Source organism: Artibeus jamaicensis, unplaced genomic scaffold (assembly GCF_021234435.1).
Source record: "Artibeus jamaicensis isolate MK-2021 breed Jamaican fruit bat unplaced genomic scaffold, CSHL_Jam_final contig_233, whole genome shotgun sequence".
NCBI lineage: Eukaryota > Metazoa > Chordata > Mammalia > Chiroptera > Phyllostomidae > Artibeus > Artibeus jamaicensis.
This window is the reverse complement of record NW_026521486.1, coordinates 27,549,454-27,572,522: the sequence shown is the minus strand read 5'-3', so window position 1 is coordinate 27,572,522 and position 23,069 is coordinate 27,549,454. Positions and strand designations below refer to the sequence as shown.

At 37.5% G+C, this 23,069-nt stretch overlaps 1 protein-coding gene and 1 non-coding gene across 9 annotated transcripts in view; both read left to right on the top strand.

The window, feature by feature from the left end:
• Positions 1 to 23,069, top strand: part of EPS8 (epidermal growth factor receptor pathway substrate 8) — a 170,444-nt gene that overhangs the window by 136,625 nt on the left and 10,750 nt on the right. For all 8 annotated transcript variants that reach the window (XM_053661552.1, XM_053661547.1, XM_053661553.1 and 5 more), the window contains 5 exons: positions 972 to 1,155; positions 5,465 to 5,601; positions 10,662 to 10,770; positions 11,869 to 12,012; positions 20,764 to 20,986. In XM_053661552.1, coding sequence (XP_053517527.1) covers positions 972 to 1,155; positions 5,465 to 5,601; positions 10,662 to 10,770; positions 11,869 to 12,012; positions 20,764 to 20,986 — 797 coding nt within the window. The remainder of the gene's footprint in view (positions 1 to 971; positions 1,156 to 5,464; positions 5,602 to 10,661; positions 10,771 to 11,868; positions 12,013 to 20,763; positions 20,987 to 23,069) is intronic.
• On the top strand, positions 22,660 to 22,817 carry LOC119042865 (small Cajal body-specific RNA 1). Its single transcript, XR_005081308.2, has one exon. It is a non-coding gene; the product is annotated as a small Cajal body-specific RNA 1 (non-coding RNA).

Below are 23,069 nucleotides of genomic sequence, written 5' to 3'. Positions count from 1 at the left end.
GGAAAAACTGATGAAATAGATTTCTTAAATCTATTGGGGTCATGTAGATTGTGATGTTTTGATAAACCTAGGTAAGATATTTTAATTTTTAAGAATATTAGGAAATGAATACACTGACTTAAGAACTCCTAAATATAAAAATAATCATAAAGGTACATAATAATCTAAATACAATGGCTAATTTCATCATAGTCAAAGTATAATCTGAAGAGTTCAATCATGTGTGAAAGATAAAGCAACATATTTTAGCAGAAATGAAGCTATAATTTCTGTCCTACTTAAGTGTTTGGTAAATAAATTATATAAACTTAAGTGTTTCATAAATTTTTAGGAGCCTGTAGAAGTTAAGTGTCACTCAGAGTCTCTCAATAACAAACAGGTATGATGAGGATTACAGATTAGTCCTAACTTGATTTTACTGATTGAAATGTAGCTTATACATTTAATTTATGAAATCAGTAATGTTTTATTTTAGGGGATTTCATAAATTAAAAAAAACATAAATCTTAAGAACATTTTTTGCTATTCTTTTTTTGAAAACTAATATCAGGAGATTTCATAATGATGGGGGAGATGAAGGGAAAGAGGATAATTTGAAACTACTTCAGATGCTAGAGAAATTTATGTTCCAAATACATAGTACATACCTAGTTACACATTTCCTTCCCAAATTTTTGAAAGCCTGTATTCATGTTTAAAAGTTGAATTAATGGGGAATTTGAGACATTGTGGTGAGAACAGGTGACGAAGCAGAACTCAGTCTTCCTTTCATTTTATATGTATTATGTGTGAGTATGAACATTGTTACCAGAATCCCTTTCTGGTGGAAGGAGAGCAGACTAGGTATGCCTTGTTTGTGTTGTTTTATGCGTTTGTTTCTGTGTTTTATGGCCAGACTTACTAAAGATAATCTCGAGCATTGAGTGCATTTCTTAATTTTATTTTTTGTGTGTCCTAATGTCCTTCAACAGAGCAGAGTGGCCAAAAGAACAATTTATTCCACCATATGTCCCACGATTCCGCAACGGTTGGGAGCCCCCAATGCTGAACTTCATGGGAGCACCAGTGGAACAAGACCTTTATCAGTTGGCTGGGACTGTGGCCAATGCAGCAGAACATCAACACAGACATGATACAAAAAGATACTCCACGGAGGTGACATGTTTTTTACATATCTTTTACAGAAAATGCAATAATCTGTGCATTTTCTTGTAATTCTGATTGTGAATTCTTATTTTATCTGAATGCTGCTCTAGAATCAGTGATTAAATGTTATGCTGTCCTTAGTTACCTCTCTTTCTCTCACCTCTCTGTCATCGGTGTGACAGTTGTTGTTTCTCTGTGAAGCCCAGACGTGAGCCTGTGTTCCTTGCAGGGTCAGCCCCCGCCACCCCTCATCCTGCTGTGCTCCCGAGCCCCAGTGGTCCCGTCTTCTTGAAGTGTGTACTTTGTCTCCTTGTCAGGGAATTGCTCTACCGCCACTTGGCTTATTCTTTGTTTCCCTCTCCCATCATCAGAGCCTCCGGACATTTCTCAGAACCCAGGTTCTTTAACCCTGTCCCGTGCAGCTCTTTCCTGAGTGGCCCATTTTCTCCTTCCCTCCCTTCTTCCTCCCTAACCCCCCTAGTTTTTAACCTCAGGAGTCCTGTCAGCCTGGCTAGAAGGAAGTCCCAGCTTCAAATGTTCATTTATGACACTATTACACCTTGATGAGATGACAATTTATTATATCTTTTATATATTTAGTGCACTTCATAGTAAACCTATTTGGAGAGCAAATTAAGAGATTCCTTAAAAATGATTGTTCTATAACTCTTGTTTTTAAAGATTTTATTTATTTAATTTTAGAGAGAGGGGAAGGAAGAGAAAGAGGTAGAGAAACCTCAGTGTGTGGTTGCCTCTTGCACACCCTCTCCTGGGGACCTGGCCTGCAACCCAGGCATGTGCCCCGACTGGGAATCAAACCGGCGACCCTTTGCTTCGCAGGTTGGTGCTCAATCCATTGAGCCACACCAGCCAGGGCTTTCCATAACTTTTCTTGTTCTATCAGAAAAGAAAATTAAACATTGGTTAATGCTTAACCAAACTGAATAGGATGATAGAATTTAGGAAGTAAATTAATGAGATCTAGTTTGAAGAAGAAACAGTAATTGATGACTACATCCACCTTGAAATCCTGTTCATTTTGTTTAATCTCTTAGGTTAATTTTCTTGGACTGCTGTGGGTATTTATAATGTAGTGAATATGCTATCAGTGAGTGAATTAACAAACCAGAGTCAATCTTTACTTTTAAAGAGAAAAGATATATATAAATTAAATGTTTTTAAATTGTTCCCTCAGACAATAACCATAATATTATAGAAGATTGGTTAAATTCTGAAACTTTAAAATAAAGCAACCGTATTGCTTTAAACAATTTCTTTCTAATGTAACTCTTTTTCCTCCCTCTGATTGCATATAAGAGTATAGGTGGACTCCTTAACTGTCCTTCCCTCTAATTGAGTAATTAAAAAGATGACCTCATAGCTCTGGCAGTTGTTTTGCAGGCTGTGTCCCTAGCTGTAATTTCATAGTTCAGACCCCATCACTGTGAATTTATTTTTCCTCATAAAGGGCAAAGGTTTTTAGAGGAAAATTGTAATCAAACATGAAATTATGATACACTTGCTGTTGCTATGGTTACAGCTGACTATTTTCAAATTACAGAAATTTTCAGCTAACAATCTTCATATCTGAAATAAGAAAATATATCTACTTTATAATTAAGCCTCAGAAATTCACATTTGTGAGTTCTTTTTCAGTTTGTGTATTTAAAGAGAGACAAGTATATTCGGGGCTTCCAGTGTAAAAGTTTGTCTGCTCTCACTGAATAAATAACTTTAAAAGAAGAATTATTGAGAATCCTTTCTTACAATGAATTACCACTTTCCTGTTGTAAATTATTTTCCATTTTATGGATTAAGTACTTATTCAGAGGTTTAAAAAAAAATGTGCCTGCTAGAAGTTCTAGGGAATTTTATACCATAAGATTTTGTTGGAAAAGAAGCCAAGTAATGGTGATTTAAAATGCATAAAAATACAATCATCCCCAGGAGAGAGATTTTATTATACTTTATTGCTGCCATTATAAATACACTCAGGACAAGACTTGGGTGATTCAGGCTTTGTTTAGAATCAAAAGGCATAGGCGAAGTGGAGTGACAGAGAGGGTGGCACTGCTCAGCGTCCCCACTTCCTCCGAACCAGCAGCAAGCAGTTCCAACCAAGCCTGTGCAGTCATCACACTTAGTCATTGGCCTCCTCTGTCTCCTCCCTTGTACTGCGCCCAGTCACTCTCAGGCCCAGTGATTTCATCCTGGCTGACCTCACTCCGATGTTCTGAGCTGGGCAAAAGGTGTGGGTGATGCTAACAGTTTCCCAAACTCCGCCCTCTGTAACAGCCTTTAATAAAAAACTGCCTGGCCCTCTAACTCCTCTACCCTCTCCTAGGAAAGTGATAAACTGAATTAATTAAGGCATTTGTTTTTATTTTCATTTTCAGCTTTATTGAAGTATAATTGACAAAAAAATCTTTATCTTTACATGAAATACCACTACAATGTGTTACAGTGATTTGATAGTGAATAGCGTCCCTAATCTGGTTAATTAATACATTAACATTCATCACCTCACATAATCTATCTTTGTTGTTGTTGTTAGCATTTAAAGTCTACTCTTCTAGCAAATTTTAGTTATACATTACAGCATTATAAATGATAGTCACCATGTTCTACGTTAGATCCTCAGACCTGTGCACAGGCCTCTCCCTATTTTCCCCAGACCCAGGCGGCCACTTTTCTACTTTTTCTATGAGTTGGACTGTTTTTCTAAAAAGATTCCACATGTAAGTGATACCATGCAATATTTATCTTTTTCTTTCTGGCTTATTTCACGGAATATAATGTCCTTATGGTTCGTTTATCCATATTGTCCCAAATGGTAGGATTTCCTTATTTCTCATGGCTGAGTAGTATTTCCATTATTCTATGTACAGGATGGGGCAAAAGTAGGTTTACAGTTGTTTGTATGGAAAAGAATATAATAATGAATAATAATATAAGAGTAAACTTCGTGTTTTGTGTACTTACAACCGGAAGTGTACTTTTGCCCCGCCCTGCATGCACAGAATGACACATCTTCCTTAGCTACTCATCTGTTGATGGACACCTAGGCTGTTTCTATGTCTTAGCCATTATAAATATAATGCTGACATGAACATTGGGGTGCATATCTCTCCAAAATTCAAATCTTATTTTCTTCAGTAATATCCAGTAGTAGGACTGATGAATCATATAGTAGTTTCATTTTTTATTTTTTTGTTTTTCTTTTTGAATAAATTTTTACTGCATTTTTCATGACTATCTTCCTTATACCCTCTTTCACCTCCACCCATTTCACACCCATTGCAGTTCCCACACTGTTGTCCATGTTGATGAGTCCTGTTTCTTTTTGCATCATCCCCTATTTCATTTTATGTGAGGTAACAACACAAAATCTTTAGATGACTTGTGTTTTGTTTCTTTGTTTCCCCCCATAGCTTTAAAACCATGCTGCTCAGTGGGCACCATAGACCTCAGTTCTCCTCTTGGTCAGCCCAGTGGGCTCAGGTCTGAGCTGTGGTAGCTGCAGACACAAGTGACTCCAGTGTTGTCTTCTGGCTTATTGACTTCACATCAGTGTTAACATCAGTGTGTTTCTGTTTGTGTTTTCCTTAACAGTAAATTGGATAATAGTGCTGCCATTAAAAAAACAAAAACAAACAAAAAAACTGTCTGTACAAATTTGAAAAAATGAGAACAAATGAGAGGGTGGTATAATTTTAATGCACTGAGTTCAGATGATCTTCATGTGGCAATATTTACCTTGGCAGAGTTTTTAAACATAGAAAGCAAGGGTTAAGAGTTTCATTGTTGTTTTTAAACTCACTTTATTTTATACAAGCTGTTAAAATCTGCCTAAGTCTAAAATCAACTCAGTGAAATTCCAAGGAAAGCATTTATAGGCATACCTTGCTGTATGTGCCTCACTTTATTGCTCTTCACAGATGTTGCGTTTTTTACAAATTAAGGGCCAGACCCTTCACCAGCAAAAATAGTCCTGCTTTTTTGATTGCGATACTGGCTTCATCGTGGTGGTCTGCAACCAAACCCGCAATATGTCCAAGTTATGCCTGTGTAGTTTTATACCTGGATATTTCCAGAACTAAAATTTAACCTTTGTTCTAATTCATTTTCTTATTATAAGTAGGTCTTGGACAAAATATATTCACTTCATTTTATAATTTATTAATTTAATGATTAATTACTTGAAAATGAAATTGTGTAGTTGATCACACAGTGTAGTTAAGTGTTCTTATTGATTGACATCAGTGCTCATTCAGTGAAGTAATATTGGTGATTCTTTAATCCCTTCTCTGTCTGTCAGCAATCCAGTGTATCAGAGTATCTTCCACCTCCACCCGATGGGTATGCATTCAATAACGTCTACACAAGAGGACCCCCTCAGGACCAAGGGGAAGCTGCTGTTCCTTTTAAGCCAACTCCTAATCGCCATGTGGATAGGTAATATTTCCTGGGCATCATTTGGGGAGTTGGGGCCAACTGTCTCTGATTTAGTGCAAACAGAAGTGCCAGTGCCTGCACTGTACGCTACTTCTTTTAAACTTCCCTCTGTCCGTTGTTTGATGAAGTTCCCGCTATTGCCTTATAGAACTGGCTTTGACGCACAGGGCCTCCAGTCTGTAATTCTGATGCAGTACAACTGTCTTTGGATGACTTTTCCTGTTTAAAAGGATGCTTCTGACAAAACCTGTGAATAAAGAAGAAAGAATTGTTTTGAAATTCTCAACTACTTTGTACCGGATGGTCTCTAAGGATTTTTCCAGCTGTGTAACTCTTAAAGGAAATAATTTCCATCTTCTCCTCCAACAAAAACAAACAAACCTTCCTTTAGATAAGAAATATTTAAACTAAAGATAAACTAAATATTTAAATGGAGTCAATGCCTTACTTGCCATTTTTGTCTTACTGTATTTTATTCTCTGTTTCCAGCTGCACATTTCATTAATTTTCCCATATTTTCCCTCTTAAATTTAATGTAGACAGAGATGGGAAATTGAGATGGGGAAGAAATAAAGGAATTGGAATAGGTTCACTTCTTCAGTCATGTTTTCTAGCCACTACCAGTGAGCTTGACCTAGAGGCCAACCGTTATATGTAAGACAAAGGAAAGAAGAAATGTTGGGAACGAGGGTATGGGAGAGTGATCACACAGATGAGGTGCAGTATAGACAATGTGTTCTAATACATTTCTAACTCAAGGCCTCTCTCACCATGAGGGTTGCATGCCCTTTATTATTTTTTTTCAGTATGTTTTTTCTTAATAAGACCTAAAGGAGGTGGGATTTAAAATTTTTGTTTTCTGTTGGGAATGATGATAGAATTAATACTTAAATAGCGTAGAAATTATGCAGGTATTATTAACATATAAAATTGAGTACAAAAAAGTCAGCGATGAATAATACATTTTCAAAATGCCAACACATGAAACACCTTTTAATTATAGATTCAGTTTTTAGTAGATACAGGTGGAAATCAGTTTTGAAGTTTAAAAATTATTTTATTGAAATTCCTCTTGACTAATTCATTACTCATCATATTTTCTTTTTTCTATCTTAGTTGTTAATAATCAGGAAGCTATTTCAAATTAGTGATTCTTACTTTTTGCTTCATAACTCTAGTAAATTAGGATGGTTTTTCATAGCTGAGTAATCAGAAAGTAACTTTAGTACATTTTTCATGTGTGTTCAGTTGCAATACCTATTGATACTAAAAAACTTGGATCATGTTCCATTTTAAGACCACATCTTGCACACTGTGGCCACTCGGTAAATGTTTGTAGATTTACTTGATGCTTTATTAAATAGCTGGATGAGGATGTGATAGTGTGTGCAGCGTTTCAGAGTCATTACCTCTTTGTCCTTCAGCTGCAAATCTATAAGGTCTGCAACATCACTGGTGGAAAAACCTGTACCATTTATTTAGGTGCTTACCACAAAGTCTTTTAAACCTTTACCTTGATCTTTATAGAATATCATGGGAGTTTACCTTTGACTTACAGATTTATTTATACCTCTGTACCCTGTCCACTTCCAAAATGGATTCAGGCAGCTCGCTTCAATTATATGCACTTAAAAGGATATTAATATTAAAATTAAATGATAAAATTAAAAAAAATTAAGTCAAGAAACAGAATGAGAATTAAAAATTTTGAAGTATAGGTTGACACTGTGATTTGAATTTCTAATTTGTCTTCAAGGTTCCTGGCTGTTCCTCAAAAATATTTATCTCATTGAAATTTCTATAGGATATGCCAGATAATGTAAGGGACATTATTTTTAAAGATACTATATATTTTTACCTCATTCAGAGAATTCTACGGTGAACCTCATAAGGTTTATTTTAGTAACCTTCGATGTATAAAAAATTTAAATGGAACTTAGTACTGGAAATTCCATGAAAAGATATTCTGGTATACAGACCTTAGAGTTACCAAAGTTTAACCAGAGAAAGACCTTTTAAAAAATACATTGAGCAGTGGGTGGATTGGATAACTCAGTTGTCTTTGTGGATCCCATCCCCTGTGCTGGTGTAATGGGAGCTGGACAGTTACTAGACTCATGGACCAGCGATTATCTGTGTTGCTGAGAAAATTTGTCATCCTTATTGCAAAAACTGAAAGTTCTCATCTGATATGAAACACACAGAGGTTTGGATTTTGTTTTTATAATAATTATCATCAATTTAAACTCTGTTGTGTGCCAGGAATGCAGTAAACACCATCAAAGTATAGTGACCCTTCAGTGAAATGACTGTGTCTCTAGACAAATCGCCTGTTGAATTTAGAGCCCTCACCTCTGAGGGATTATCTTGCACCACCATTCAAAAGTAACTGGTATTTTAGAGAAGTCTCAGATCATTGCTCTCTCCACATCTACTCTATATTGAGTACATGAGGTCTGTCCAGGAACAGTTCCAGCCATCATTACTGTAACAAGAACAGTTTGCACAACATTCAGGTAACCTGGCAGCCAAGGAGAGTGGACTGGAATGTGCATGCGTGAACATTGAGGACTTCGCTGTACTAGTCAGTGGGGGCGGTAGATGCCATTGAGCGAGCATGTGTACTGTGTGGCCATCACACTGAAAATGACTGAGCAACAAGTTTGCATCAAATTTTGCCTTAAGCTTGAACGTTCCTGTGCGGAAACTATTTGGATGACTCAGAAGGCCACAGCTATGGGCAGCTGTTGACTGGCAACTTCATTACAACAATAAGCCTGCCCATACATCACATCTCATGCAGGGTTTTTTGGCAAAACATTAAATCACCCAGGTGACTCAGCCCCTTTACAGCAGAGATTTGGTGTCCTATGACTTCTGGCTGTTCCCAATCACCTTTAAAAGGGAAAAGATTTCAAATCATTGATTCAGGAAAATATGGCAGGGCAGCTGATGGCAATTGGGAGAACTCTGTGAGGTCCCAAGGTACCTACTTTGAAGGAGACTGAGTTGTCATTGTCCTGTGTACAGTGTTTCTTGTACATGGCTGGATACCTTCTGGGCAGACCTAGTATATCTATTACTCCAGATTAGAAAGAGAGACTGCATCATGTTTATACATCCTAGGTCTTTTAAGAAACTTTGGAACGTCTAAGAAATTACAAGGTGTGATTTTTCAGATTGATAGCTATGTTAGCGTGATATGTATGTTTAATCAAGAGAAAGTGAGAAACTAAAGATTTGTAAATTCAAAAGTACTTTGTAAGTGCACACTGGGCAATCATTCCTGAGACACACAAGATAACAAAGACTTCTATGAGAAGTGCAGCCAGTTTTGTTTTGTTTTTTTAACCCACTGATTGGGACACACACTGGCACTGAGCGAATCTACCCTTTGTTATGGTATCAGCTCTCCATTATTAGTAGTGCTTATTTTCCAGATCATAGGAGAGAACATGAGGAGGGAAAGATGGGAACTGAAATGACTATTTTTGTAAGTTTTAGTGTGATTGAATCTCTTTTATCTCTGCCCCCCAGTGAAATCTTAGAATGTGATCATATAAACTAGAGATGGGGGGGGGGGAAATCCATGGAACACAGTTTAAAATTTATATTGTTAATAATATGTAATAATTGGCCATACTTATACTTTTTCCACTTTTCTCATACTTTAAATATACCAAGAATAGCCAACAGGTAGTGTATCTCACAGTTCATTTTTTTTCTTTGTCCCTGACCCTCTGGTTCTGGAGTTACTGTCTAAGAAGTAGCCATGTACTTATGGTGACAGGATACATTGTGTCCACAGCTGTCCTGCAGGGTCTGCTGTGACTCATTATTCCAGAACCTTGGTGGGCAACAAAAAGAATGGCCACTTTAATAGGAGAAGGACGACCAAACATCTTTAGTCCCTTTTCTGTTTCACCTTACAGAGATGTGTGAGGAGACATGGGAATGTAAATGGAGGGGAATATTAGGGAGTAAAATTAATAAAAAACAGTTATATTTATTACATACATATATATTTTTAAAGATTTTATTCATTTATTTTTAGAGAGAGGTAAATGAAAGGGGAAAGAGAGGGAGAGAAACATTCACATGTGAGAGATACATTGGTTGCCTCTTGCACATCCCCAACTGGGGACGTGGCCTGCAACCCAGGCATGTGCCCTGACTGGGAATCAAACCGGTGATCTTTTGGTTCACAGTCCTATATTCAATCCACTGAGCCTAGCCAGGGCTAAATTTATTTTGTTAAAGTAACAAAATATTAGTCCACTGTTGATATATTTCAGATTTTATTGTATTATATATAAAAGTATTTTAATTATGTTGTTAAATATATTTGTGGTAGTTTAATGATTAAAAGAAGCATTTGGCTTTTTAAGAAAGTTTTTCATTTTTGAAATATAGAACTCTTAGACATGTTCTTTCTATTAAAATAAGCTTATAGTGAATTAATTGATTAGATTAATTATGTAGAAATTAATTATTGGTTTGTAATTAATCCATACATTCCCTTGCAGTTTAAATAACTGGATAAAACTTTCATAAAAATTAACAGTCAGAATTTCTAAATATATATTTGGTTAATAAATTGAACATATTACTTGAATTAGTGAAATCAACTTATAATTTATATTACCACTATGGCAGCTATCTTCAGTCTCCTTTAATTTTACACAAATGCTAACATTGATCTTTATCCTAATTCTTTCATGGTAGAGAAGCTAATTAACAAAGCGATAGCTAGAAGGTATGTTTAGTGGTTAAAGGATTCATAGACTTGCATTCTAGATTTGTGTTAGTACCAGCCAGCTTTGTGATTTTGCATTATTTATTTTTTCTCTAGCCATATTTCGTTCCTTTTACTAGTAAGAACCCCAGAGTTGTTTTTTTTTTTAGTTTTTATATTCCATAAAATATAATAAAACTAAACTACTATCAAAATAATTTGTTAGACTGTTTCCTGGTAGGAATTCACTTGTCTTAGTGTTTTACTTCTGTTTTTAACCTTTAGGAAGAGCTAGTAGAATAATTGTTTTTTTTTCTTTTTATAGAAATTATGATCCACTTGTAACACAGCCCAAGAAATATGCCAAATCCAAGTACGACTTTGTGGCGAGGAACAGCAGTGAGCTCTCAGTTCTAAAAGATGATATTTTAGAGGTAATAGAGTTTTACCTTTATCTATTCTTACTAAAGTGGATTTGTTATATTCTTCTTTTGGTTTATACCTAAATCTTTCTCAAAGAAATGTTGAGATCAAGAAATACTTCTTCAGTATTACTTTATTTTACCAAGGGTAGAGCATGTTATAGATAAACGCATCCGTTTAAAAGGGGAAGCTGCTTTATCTGTGTGTGGTTGGTCAGTCGTTTCTTGGATGGGGGTGGGAGTGGAGAGAGGCAGGGAAGGTTGGGTTTGTTGGCTTACTTTGATCTCTTCTTCCTTCTAGTCTTTATTCAATTTGGAATCAGGATTATTTATCAATTTATGTGTAGATGTACCAGAATATTTTTAGATACATACATTTATTTTATTTTTAATTTTTTATTGTTGTTCAATTAAAGTTCTTCCCATTCCCCCCCCTCATTACCCTCCCCTGCCCGACCTACCCCTCACCTCCCACATCCAGTCGTCTCCCCTGCTATCCTTGCCCATGGGTGTTCCTTGACTTGACCTTGCTCCTTCTGTCCCCTGTTATCCTCCTTCCCCCTCCCCTCTGGCCACTGTCAGTTTGTATGATAATATTTTAATAAGAGAAAACATTGTCCTTTCTATTCTAGTACCTTGGCACAAATATACCCAGCAGTGAATGAGCTAATGGTTGTAGGAATAATCTACCATGACACCTAAGTATCTTTTCTTAGTTTATAACGGAATGTTCATCTTTTTAAATTATAATGGGATAATCACAGCAGATTTTGTTGGGGAAAAAAGGAGGTTTTTATACTTTTCCAAGGATAGAGTCGACGTGTAAACATTTCCAAGTGACTCATCTTAGTTATCTATAAATATTTTAGGTATATTGCAAATACACATCTGTGTTAGGTAGCATGGGCCTTAGATGGATCCGTGATAGTGGTACCATACCTGTGCTGTACTAGTAATTGTAATTCCTAGGAATCATCCATCCCTCAACATGTTTATGCTAAGCCAACTTAATAGAAGTTAAAGTTTTTTGGTCTAGGAATAAAAATCGAACTTCCTTTATAGGAAGTTTTGGTACAGAAATGATGTCTTTATTTTCTTGCCTAATGACAGATCCTCGATGATAGGAAGCAGTGGTGGAAAGTTCGAAATGCAAGTGGAGACTCTGGATTTGTGCCAAACAACATTCTGGATATTGTGAGACCTACAGAATCTGGGTTAGGGCGTGCCGATCCACCATACACACATACGATACAGGTAGCTATTTTTTAGCTAAATTTAAGTTGAACAAATTTTAAAATTCATCACTCAACTAGGATTTAAATACATTTTGTGTGTTAATCATTTTGAGAGTTATTTGGCCATACAATTTATACAATTTTTTCCTAGGATATTTCAGGGGCAAGGTGAGAGACATGGGGGTGAATTATACATATGTTTTATGGTTTAAATCTTTAGGATTTCCTCAACATGTTTGCGAGTAAATGAGTGTTTCTCTGAATGCTGTTTTTATCATTCTACAATGTTTCTGACATTTGAAGAAATGGCATTTCTGCCTCTTCACTCTTACCATAGCCCTCCTGTTCATTGGCTGCTTCTTGGTAGATGGTGGTGCTGAGACAGGCTGGAGGATCCAGCAATTCACCTTCACCAGCCTTTGCCCTCATTCTCTTGAATGTTCTGCCCCTGGCCAACCTTGAACTTGCACTTATCTCACCTTATACCTGAGTATTTATTTATTTTCCCCCTCTTGATTTTAATATTTAAATGTATTTATGATATAGGTTGCATGGATCAGGTTTTCTCTTCTTGATCATTGAAAAGTTCTTGAGTCAGATTTCCGGAATTTAAGTGATTCTGGTTCTCTCATTTACCCTAACACCTGAATTCACTCGCTATTAAAATATGTGGATTTTTGCTCAGACAGGATCTCTATGGAGTCAGATCCTCCAACAGAGACAGAATGGATGGACTGACCCATGTATAGCCTCTCAACCTGTGGTGGCTTCTCTCTCATGTCCCATAAGAATTCTTTGAATTTTCAGAAGCTTGAGCAAAAGATTATATCTGACCACATAAATTTGAGTAGAAGCTATATAGAATGTGCCGAGAAATAGTTCATTTTCATACCTAGGCTTAGTAAAATGCAAAAAGTCCTAACCTAGGGTCGAGGTCATTTGCTGCTGTGACCACTCATTTAAGTTTAAATTCTGGCTCCTCATGGCTTTCATAGCTGCTAAGGCCCTGCCCTTACCCACATCGACTTTGGCCTTATAGAATCTAAGAATCAAACAGATGTTTAAAGGGAAAAAGTAGTACACAATTTATACAGCTTTATAACTTAAAAGGATGGCTATGGAAATTCTGTTTGCTGTGCTCATGTTTTGGCTGGTCTGATATGCATCTGTATTATGTACTTATTTCATGTTCATTATTTGTCATTAGCTGTTGATGCCAAAGAAGGAGTTTGAGTTGTTCAAGGTATGGTCTACTCCATTTCCCGTGGATTTTTGAAGTGAATTTTCTAAGCTGGTTTTAATACCTTTTCCTTTCTTAAGTTCTTACTTTTCTGATTCTGAGATGTGGTTACCTGACATAATAGAGGCTTCTGTTTGGTTTATAAATGCTAATTCTTCATGTTCTTTCCTATAGAGGTTTTGACTAAATTCCTTAAACAGTGTTAAAGGGTGTATGCTTGAAATGTATGCCAAGAACAGTACTAGAGTATATCCCCTTTGAGCTCTGTAGACTGTTCTTAACATTCAACTCATGGCGGACTCTAAAAGACACTATTCACAAACGATATCACCAGTTGCTGTATGTGAGCAGAAGCCGAGAGTTTATATTTTAGGTGTTAGAAACAGTTATCCCAAGTTTATTTCTACTTGTGTGCATAGTTGCTAGAAATGGCCAAACTTCGATAAAATATCTAAAACTTGCAAATAATATAAATTCTAAGTGTTCTTCCCCACCCCATGATTTCCTAAGAAGTTTAACCTCTCTTTCCTTTTCATGTTCACTGATAGGCTTGTCTTGCCCTTCAATTTTGATTCCTGGTTTGAGCCATAGTTGACGTTTCTGTTTAAAGGTTGCTCCTGTTTAAAAGTGAACCATAACTATAAATACATATCAGAGGTAGAATGAATACTTTGAGAGAACATGAAGTCTGACCCTCCTTTTTTGAACAGAACCTCATCTTACATTTTTGTCAATTTTGGCACAACCAAGAAAAGTACTCACCAGTCTCAGGAGTTTGTTTTGCTCCCTTATGTAAATAAAAACTGTGGCAATTGCCAGTTTGGGTTTCTCCCTTTTAAACTTTTCAACACTATCTGACTGTCTTCTGAAAATTTCTGGATGCAGCTCTCAAGGTGCTGATGTGTGTGGAACTGTGTTTGGAAATTCGAGGGCTGTGTCTGTGTGTGTAGTTTGAGGGCCTGGGTCTTAAAAACAATCTGCTTTTTAAATCTCCTCCTGAAAATTTGGGGGCTGAGCCCATCAAAACCACCAGAATCTTGTAAAATTTTAATAAGCAAGTTTGACAATCTGCTCTGTGCTATCTGGCATAAATATTACTGTAAAAGGATTTCTGTTCTGAAAGCCAACCTAACACACACATGCACACAGACAAAATGATTAGATAGACTAAGATGGGAAAGAAAAAAGCATCCTTGGAAATATATGTCAATTATTTTATATCTCTAGCAGTGTTACCAGATACCTTTATCTACAGCATCTTAACAAAAAGTCCTGCAGCTTACTTCAGATTGACAGTAAAGATTTGTGTAGATTCATTCCAGTGATCCCAGCACCCTGACCTTATAGAACTCCATGGGATTACAGACATGTCAACGGCAACTCCGTGTCATAGTCGTGTTCTCACTGGTTCCCACCGCAGATATTTATGGGACGCCGGCATGTTGCACTTGGTGAAAGGGGAGATGGGAGGCCTGGCCCTGAGCGCTCCCTGAAAGCCTGCTGCCCTTTCTGCGCTTGTGCATCAGAAGCAGTGGTCCCACTCTCGGCAGAAACGGCCAACACGCTTTTCCCCACCTTGTCCTTCCAGTGATATCAAAACTTAGAAGACATTTAAAGAAACTTCTTCCCCAAACTCTTTCCATCCCTGTGCTGTACTGCACAATGATCCCTTACAAGTCACTGCTTAAGCTTCCTTCACGTCCACAGAGCGCAGTGGCATGGCACTCCGAGGTGGACGGCGCTCATGCCAGCACTGCCCAAACACCAATTTGTTTAATTCCCACCACCGCCTTGAGGAGGAGGCACAGTTAATATCTGAGGAAACGAAGGCACAGAGAGTAACTGGCCCGCAGTGGCGTGCAGCCGGGACTGGGACCCAGACCTGCGGGGATGCTCCGGCAGCCCAGGCTCTGAGGTAGTCAGCTAGTAGGGGAGCAGTTCTTGGAAAAAATTGTCCTCTCGCTTTGTATAGATGTATGGGTTTTGGCTGTGTAGGTACTTAAAGGGATGTCTTCTTAGAATAGCTTTACCATGCATTGTACCGTGATAAAGGTTGATTTGATTAATAACCATCCTTGGAGTTGGATTTTTTGCCTTGTCCATCTGTTTTTTGGATTTCAATTATTTAATTTTTTATAATTTAGGAAGATAATTCCAATCACGTAATTCATTTAGAGCATAGACATTTTGTGAATGGTGGGAATAAGGGAATTAGGTGTAAACTATTATCCTGGGGCATCTGTGTCACCCAGTGACTCTTATCTTCTTACCCTGTGTCGCCTTCTTGTAAAGAAGCAGGTGTGCAAACCGTGGCAGCTCCCATGGGAAGGGCACAGCAGCGGCCCCTGCCTGTTGTTCACACTCTTCCATTAGAGATTGTCTCTCGGTGGCAAGAATGCTAGGGCCTGGACTGGTGGTGAAGAGGTGTTGAATTGCCACCTGATGTCCCTGAGAATCAGCCTATTTAATATCCTCACCTTTGGAGTGATTTTTAACAGCTTGGTAAAGACAGCCATTCCCACCTAATGTGTTTCCCCTGCGGCTTCACCAGAGTTATAAAAATAAAAGGGAAGGAGTGAATAAAGAATTTATGAAAGATATGGCACATAAACAATATTGAATGAAACCACAGGGAAAGGAAGTAAATGCTTATGAGAGATTATGGAGAAATGAAGGTGAATGGCATATCTCTTGATAAAAATATTGTTGTAGAACATAGCAGGGCTTTGTAGTATTTTAGCTGTGACAGATGGACATCCAGGGTGCTTTGTCCCCACCTGAAATCTGCGTGCGACATCCAACTTCCCCTATTTCTTTTGACTCGATTCCCAGATCTCCAGCCCTGCGACTGTTCATCTGCTAGCGTTCCCCTTGTGCCCAGATAGATCCCCATGCCGTATGCCGACAGCAGAGACCAGCCCCTCATTGTTTCTAACACAGTCAAAGGTTTCATTGAAGGAGTCTTACATTCACTGTTAATTAGTAATCTGTGTGCTTATTATTATTATAAGTATGCTGACTGTCAAGATAGAAATCATTATGAGTGTCTGGACATTATGGTCCCGTGAATACAGTAGAAATTTGCCTGTCTTCTCTAGTTCTTAGCACTAAGATATTATGATACTGTAGGGAAAGCCCCACTGTAGGTATTGATAGACACAGATTCTAGTCCTGGTTCTGCCCCTAACTAGCTGTGTGACCTTCAAGAAAGCGTTTTATTTTTCTGTGCTCCAGTTTGCTCTGCTGCAAAATGGAAGGGTTCAGTTGATCTCTGCAGTTCAGTCTGGACAGAAAATGTTGTTATTTTCTACATACATGTATAAATAGTCCTAAGTTAAAAGTGGAACTATTTTCTACAGGTAACTACTAAACCACTGGCTCTACTAATTTCATGCTGTGAATGTTCCGAATGCTCTTTTTCAAGCTCAGTCCAGACAGTCAGGTACTGCTGGGCAGAGTGACCACTTTAGTGAAAGGCCTTCAGGCTCATTCCAGCAGACCAACTGCTAATCTTCAGTTATTTAAAAACATTTTAAAATAAGCTCAGAGCACTCTACTCATCTGTTAATTTGAGGTATGGTTTTTAGACAAGGATGGTTACTTTTATGTTGCCTCACAGGTTGGGAAATAAATTGTATTTATCTGGCCGGGGGGGGGCGCAAAAGCAAGTTTACAGTTGTGAGTATGCAAAACAGTTTATTCTTGTATTATTGTTTCTCACTTATTGTATTATTTATTTGTATTACAACTGTAAACCTACTCTTGCCCACCCCTGTATATAAACATGTACATAAATTACTGCTCAGCTTGCACATGTACAGAATTATAAAATTTCCTGCTTAGACGGCTTACAAATTTGAAACTAAAGCTCACTAAAACATAGGTGTGTATTTCCTTTTATGAAATCAGCTTTATAGAAAAATCAGTCTTACATTTGATGTACTCTATGTATTTCCTTTATCAGCTAAAAGAATAAGGTGAACCTGTACTTAATATTTTAAAAACACAATACTCTAATACACAAATAGTTACTGAAATACTCTATACTGTTAACACTGTCTTTTGAGTCTATATAATTAGTTTTCCATGGCTAGATAAGAGTGATGGAAATTAATTATATCTTTACAAGCTTCTTCACTGGTTGATTTGTGGGCATGTAATTTTACTGTCAAAAGCTAATTTGCTAACATTCTCTGATATTTGATGTGAATTATAATTGATATTATTTTAGTTCCATCTTCCTTGTTAATTTTTTCATTTGATGTGATTTGCTCCATTTTCCTAATAGCAATTACTTGGTGAGCTGTCAGAGGTAACCCACATTTCTTCCCTCGTGGCACTTACTTGTAATATAATTTTTGCATTCAATCTCTGGACTTAACACCCTCCAAATGTCCCAACTGTGCCTACTTTTCACCGCAGAGTCCCAAAGAGACCAAATTTAGACAAAAAGTGTGTAGGTTAAATTTCTAAGAACAGTTCAATTTTAATGGCTTTGTTGGGCTTGCTTGCATAATTTCCTCATGAAGCAGTGTCTTGCATGAATAAGGAGCTTATCTCTAAATGACTTTCTTTAATCCTGGAGGATTTTTACTGAGCTTTAGTGGCTGAAGAAAAGTGACCCATTCAGACTTAATTATCAATAGAAATGTAAATTTTCCTTGGATGTTAGTAATTCTGACTTATTACAGAGAAAAAGACATTTTGCTTTAAATAGAATTTTATAATATATTTGTGGGAGACAAAAGGCAAGAATTGGGAAGTGACAGTTGTGGTGTAAAAATAGGTCACATCAAGCTGACCAGTCATTGCAGTGTGCTCTGAACTGAATTGTAGGGGCATGGGCCTTTTGGTGCTAATAATGAGCAATTCCTGGACATACTGGGGGGAATTAAGATTTCTTTTTTGAATTTGAACTTTCAGTGCCCTGGGTGCAGGAGAAGAAAGTACAAGGCGCAGTTCTGCTCCTCAGAACTTCCCATAAATTGAGGGGACATTGGAGTCATCAGTCCTCTACCTCCAACCAAAAATAGCCGAGGGACAGAAATGCTGGATAGAAGGGCGGTACGCTGGGCAGTACACTGGGCAGTACTCTGGAAAGGGCAGTGGGGAAGAGAGGGGCACCAGAATGCGGGTTCCAGGGCCAGAGTGGTTCTGTTTCCTCCGCACTAAGAGTGACAAGTCAGTTTCTAAAGGAAAGCTGACTTGGTTGTCATGTCAGAAGAGGGTGTAATGATTTGAGGAAGGCATGTTCCCCCTTTGTATTTCAGGGGTTGGAAGCTTGAGGCACCAATAGAGGATCAAAAAAAGGGAAAATATGCAAGTAAATAAAATTCATGGCGTAACTTATGAAACAATTTTCATACGATTTCTCTGTACCTTAAGTATGCATATGTGTGTGTGTGCAGGCACACACACAAAATATTTAAGCCTGAGGATCTGTTAGGCTACACTGAGAAAGTTGCACCATCCAGCAAGGACAGGAGAATGAAAGGAGGCCCCGCACATCTGGGCAGCCTGTCTGCAGGCCTCATTGTGACAGTAAGAAACAGTGCGTTCAGTTTTTCACAGTATTGTTTGATGGATAGCAAAACACGAATTGCTGTTGTTTTCATGAAAGCACAAGGTATGAATGTCATCATGCAGTGCAGAGCTGGTCACATTTTTTTTGTTGTTAGTTTAAGCTTTAAAAACAGCAATTAAAACTCTGACATTTTAAAAATCCTGTTGTGAGAATTCACAAACCCTTCATGTAATTATGTGCAAAAGACATTCCTGTCGAGGAACATTGCATATATTTTAATCAGATGACTTTGGTGTGTGCTAAGTATTACGTTGTGGTGGTGTTTGCTGTATTTTGATTGCTTTAAGTATTTTATTGGCCCAAATATAGGAACACCGTTTCATGGGAAGTAATCATGCTAATAAACTTTTATTTAATATATTAGAATCTTTCTGGGCCTTGAGTGGTGAGGGGTCCGCAATTTCTGCTTCTCTCCCATCCGGCTCCATTGCTTGTGCTCCATGAACCTCAATCCCCTGTCCCTTCCGTCCCCCCACTGCCTCTCTCTCCGTTCCAAAACCTAGCAACATTATAAACACTTCTCTTGGTCCTGCTTTCATTGTTGCTTTATCCCCCTCCCACCTTCTCCAGCCACTGTCTGGTGAGTGGTAGCTTTAAAGACACAGCAGAAAAGAACCCAGATGCTGTGCACGCTGGTTTCCACAGGTGTTACTCATTTGCTGTGAAGGCGACTGTGGTGATGGTTGGTGTGTTGTTTTTTGAGCAGTGATTTAATTAAAAGTGGCATTTGTGTGTGGCGTTTATGTTTTTGATCTCTGTGGAAATTGGGGAGGCCTCATTTAAAATCACCATTATCTTATATTTGGGCCAATTTAGAAATTAAAAATAAATAGTACTGTTCTAACCAAAGGACCAGATTAACAAAAGGCCTTTTTGCATTTTATTTGCTAATTCTAGATTTAGAATAACTAAAATTGTGCGAGTGCAGAATCTAAACTTTACTCAAATTATAAGTCCATTGCTCTGTATCTGTGATGTTACCAAAAAAAAAAAAAAAAGTGCCTTTTGAGAATTTGGAACTTGTTATAATGTAGTTTTCTATTACTTTAAATTATTTTGTTTAAAGTTTTAACTTTTTTGTGTGTGGTTTAAGAGGGAATATGCATAAATACTGTTTTATAATGTCATAATAATTTTATTAAATAACTGAACATTATTGTGTATTCTATCATATCCACATTTTTTAACACAAATCCCCACGCAGCCTTTTTCTAATATATGTTTTTGAGTTTTAGTCGCCATTTTTTACGTAGACCATACCATTCATTACCCTCATCACTATCCATCCACAGCATTCCCACTTTAAAAAGGAAATATCTGATGTTCATACGTTAGCATTAGGAGGATGGCACAAAGGATTACGACTTGAATAAGTTAACAACATTTTAAAATTACTTGTTTACTGTAAAGCAAAGTCTTTTCATCAGCTGAAATACTGCCTTTCTTCTGAACACATTGCTTAGAAAACAATAGTAAACATTTTTCAATGTATCATACATTTAAAGTAAGGAATAAGTAATGCTTAATGATACTGATATTTAGACTTTCAGTGCAATTAGAAGTTTTTTTTCATGGAAATTATAAAATAATCAGAAATCTTCTGACTTACTTTGGTTGTGTGTGATTCCAAGTTCAAATTCAGTTTTCTTGACTTTTGCTACTGTTATCAACACTACTGTTTGCTATTGGTATATCCTTTTTACTCATTAACTTACACTTTGCTTTTGAACAAATACATAGAATATTTAAAACTTGATTTTTAGTGATTGTTATACTGTGTGGAATTGGAGGGGTGTGTGTGCGTGCACATACACACATAAATTTGCTGTGGATTGCCAGTAGGTTTACAGATAAAGAGCTAAAAGTGTACTGTCACAGTACAATTTGTTTTCCCAGAGCAGGTTTATAGTTTTCCAGTTTTAAATGAATTGTTTCTCTTTTTATAGAAACAAAGGATGGAGTATGGTCCGAGACCGGCTGACCCTCCCTCTGCTCCATCCCCTCCTCCAACACCGATTCCTGTTCCTGTGCCCCTTCCACCGACTACTCCAGCGCCTGCTCCCTTGTCAAAGGTCCCGGCCAACGTTACCCGTCAGAACAGCAGCTCCAGCGACAGTGGTGGCAGTATTGTGAGAGATAGCCAGAGACACAAACAACTTCCTGTGGACCGTAAGTTTCCCAGGGAGGCAAAGAGCACCCTCCGCCCCGCCAAAAAAAAAAAATCACAGTTTGTTCTTCAAATTATAAGCACTGCTAATTTGAAGAACAAGTAAAATATTGTTTATTATCGGTTTTGCTGCTACTATTATTAAATATGAACAATAGTCCTTTATAGTTGCATAGAGTGCAAAGACCACCTACTTTTTATCCTCCAAGTAATTCTGGGAAACAGGAAGTTTTCTCTGTTCTCCAGTGTGTGTATTTCTGCACATATCCCAGCACATTGTGGCAGCTGAGTGAGGACTCTGGAGCTAGACATACTTGAGTGTGCAGAGCGACACATCGCTAACTGGCTGTGGGACCTTTAACAATGTAATAATCCTCTCTACTGTAGTGTCCGAAAAGGGGGGGGGATAGTGGTTTCTGTGTCCCAGGATGGTTGTGGAGATTCAAAGATAATGCATTTAGATCAGTTGTTCTCGGTCAGGGTGGTTTTACCTCTCTTCCCCCAAGGACATTTGGTATTGTCTGGAGACATAGTTTGATCGTAATCAGGTAGATGCTACTGGCATCTAACACAATCGATAGAGTTCAGGGAGGTTCAGCAGTGTCTTACAATGAACAGAACACTCCCCAGCCCCCAACAGGATTATCCCACCTAAAATGTCAGTGGTGCTGAGGTTGAAAAGTGCTGATTTTGACCAATGTGGCACATCATAAGCAGTCAGTAAATAGTTGCTGATGTCTCCTCAGAGTTTTACTGCTCCTCTTCCTCACGCTTGCTGTTCTCACAGCTATACACACACTAGGACACTAACTTAATATGATCGTTCGCCCAATAAGAGTTTCAGATTTGCTCTCCAAATTCAGATTTTATGTATTGGCTTGGCCAAAAAGTCTGTTTAGTGTTTTTTCTTTCTTTTCTTTGTGTGTGTGTGTGTGTGTGTGTGTGTGTGTGTGTGTGTAAAATAAAAGATATGTATTTTGTTTTCACCAGTAACTTTATTAATTTGGATATTTTGAGAATTTTGGCTGTCTCCCATGTGGTATAACATTGATTTTTCTCATTAATCTCTCGATTTGATTGCTATCAACTTCAATTGGTCTACCTGACCATGGAGCATTGTCCAGCGAGAAATCAGCACAAAACTTCACAAACCACTTTTGACACATTTGATTAGTCCCAGCACCTTCTCCATATACTGCACACATCTTTTTTTGTGTTTCAATTGCATTTTTACCTTTATCGAAATGATAAAGCATAATATGCCAAGGATGTTGCTTACTTTCTTCCATTGTCAGTATAAAATGGCTGCACAAAAATTCACCAATTTTGATTTTTTTAAGTGAAGGCTGATACGACAGCTGTCACAGTACATTCTAACAAAATTGCTTTGAATGAAGTTAAAGACAACTGAGTGCTACTAGAGCCGTGTTACAACCCAGTAATTTAGATTTCAACTTTATTATTTTATAAATTTAAACTGGATTTTTATATGAATGGTTTCTATGAAGATGAGATTTGAATAAACAAAAAGACAAGACACTATGGCTAGCTTTGGATTATCCTTTTTAGTACTGGGAACAGCAGTGGAGATGATTTGACAACTGAAGATGACTCTAGAATAATTTTTATTTTTTTACCTTATCGTGTATAGCTGGTCTGTTTGATTTTTAAATCACAGCACTCGCCACACCAGTGACCGAGCTTTCGACGGCCTGGTTGGGTCAGAGTCCTGTGTGTATTGTGACAGTGGGTTCCAGACGTGCAATATTGAAACAAGTCTTTGAAGTTTAGTGTGTAAAGGGCATACTTGAGTTAGCACTCAGTGACACGGTTTTTTTTTAATCTTTAAGTTTTTTTAAATATTACAAAATTACTTTGTTTTACCTATACTTAATATATATAAATTCTTGGAAAACTAGAGCCAGGAAGATATTTCCTCACTGTGATAAAAGAATAGAAAGAGAGAGAGAGAGAGCGTGTGTGTGTGTGTGTGTGTGTGAGAGAGAGAGAGAGAGAGAGAGAAGGGTATCATTTATTCAAGATGACCTCTCCTGGTGCTCAGTCTTGGGTTCTTTTCTCCATAAA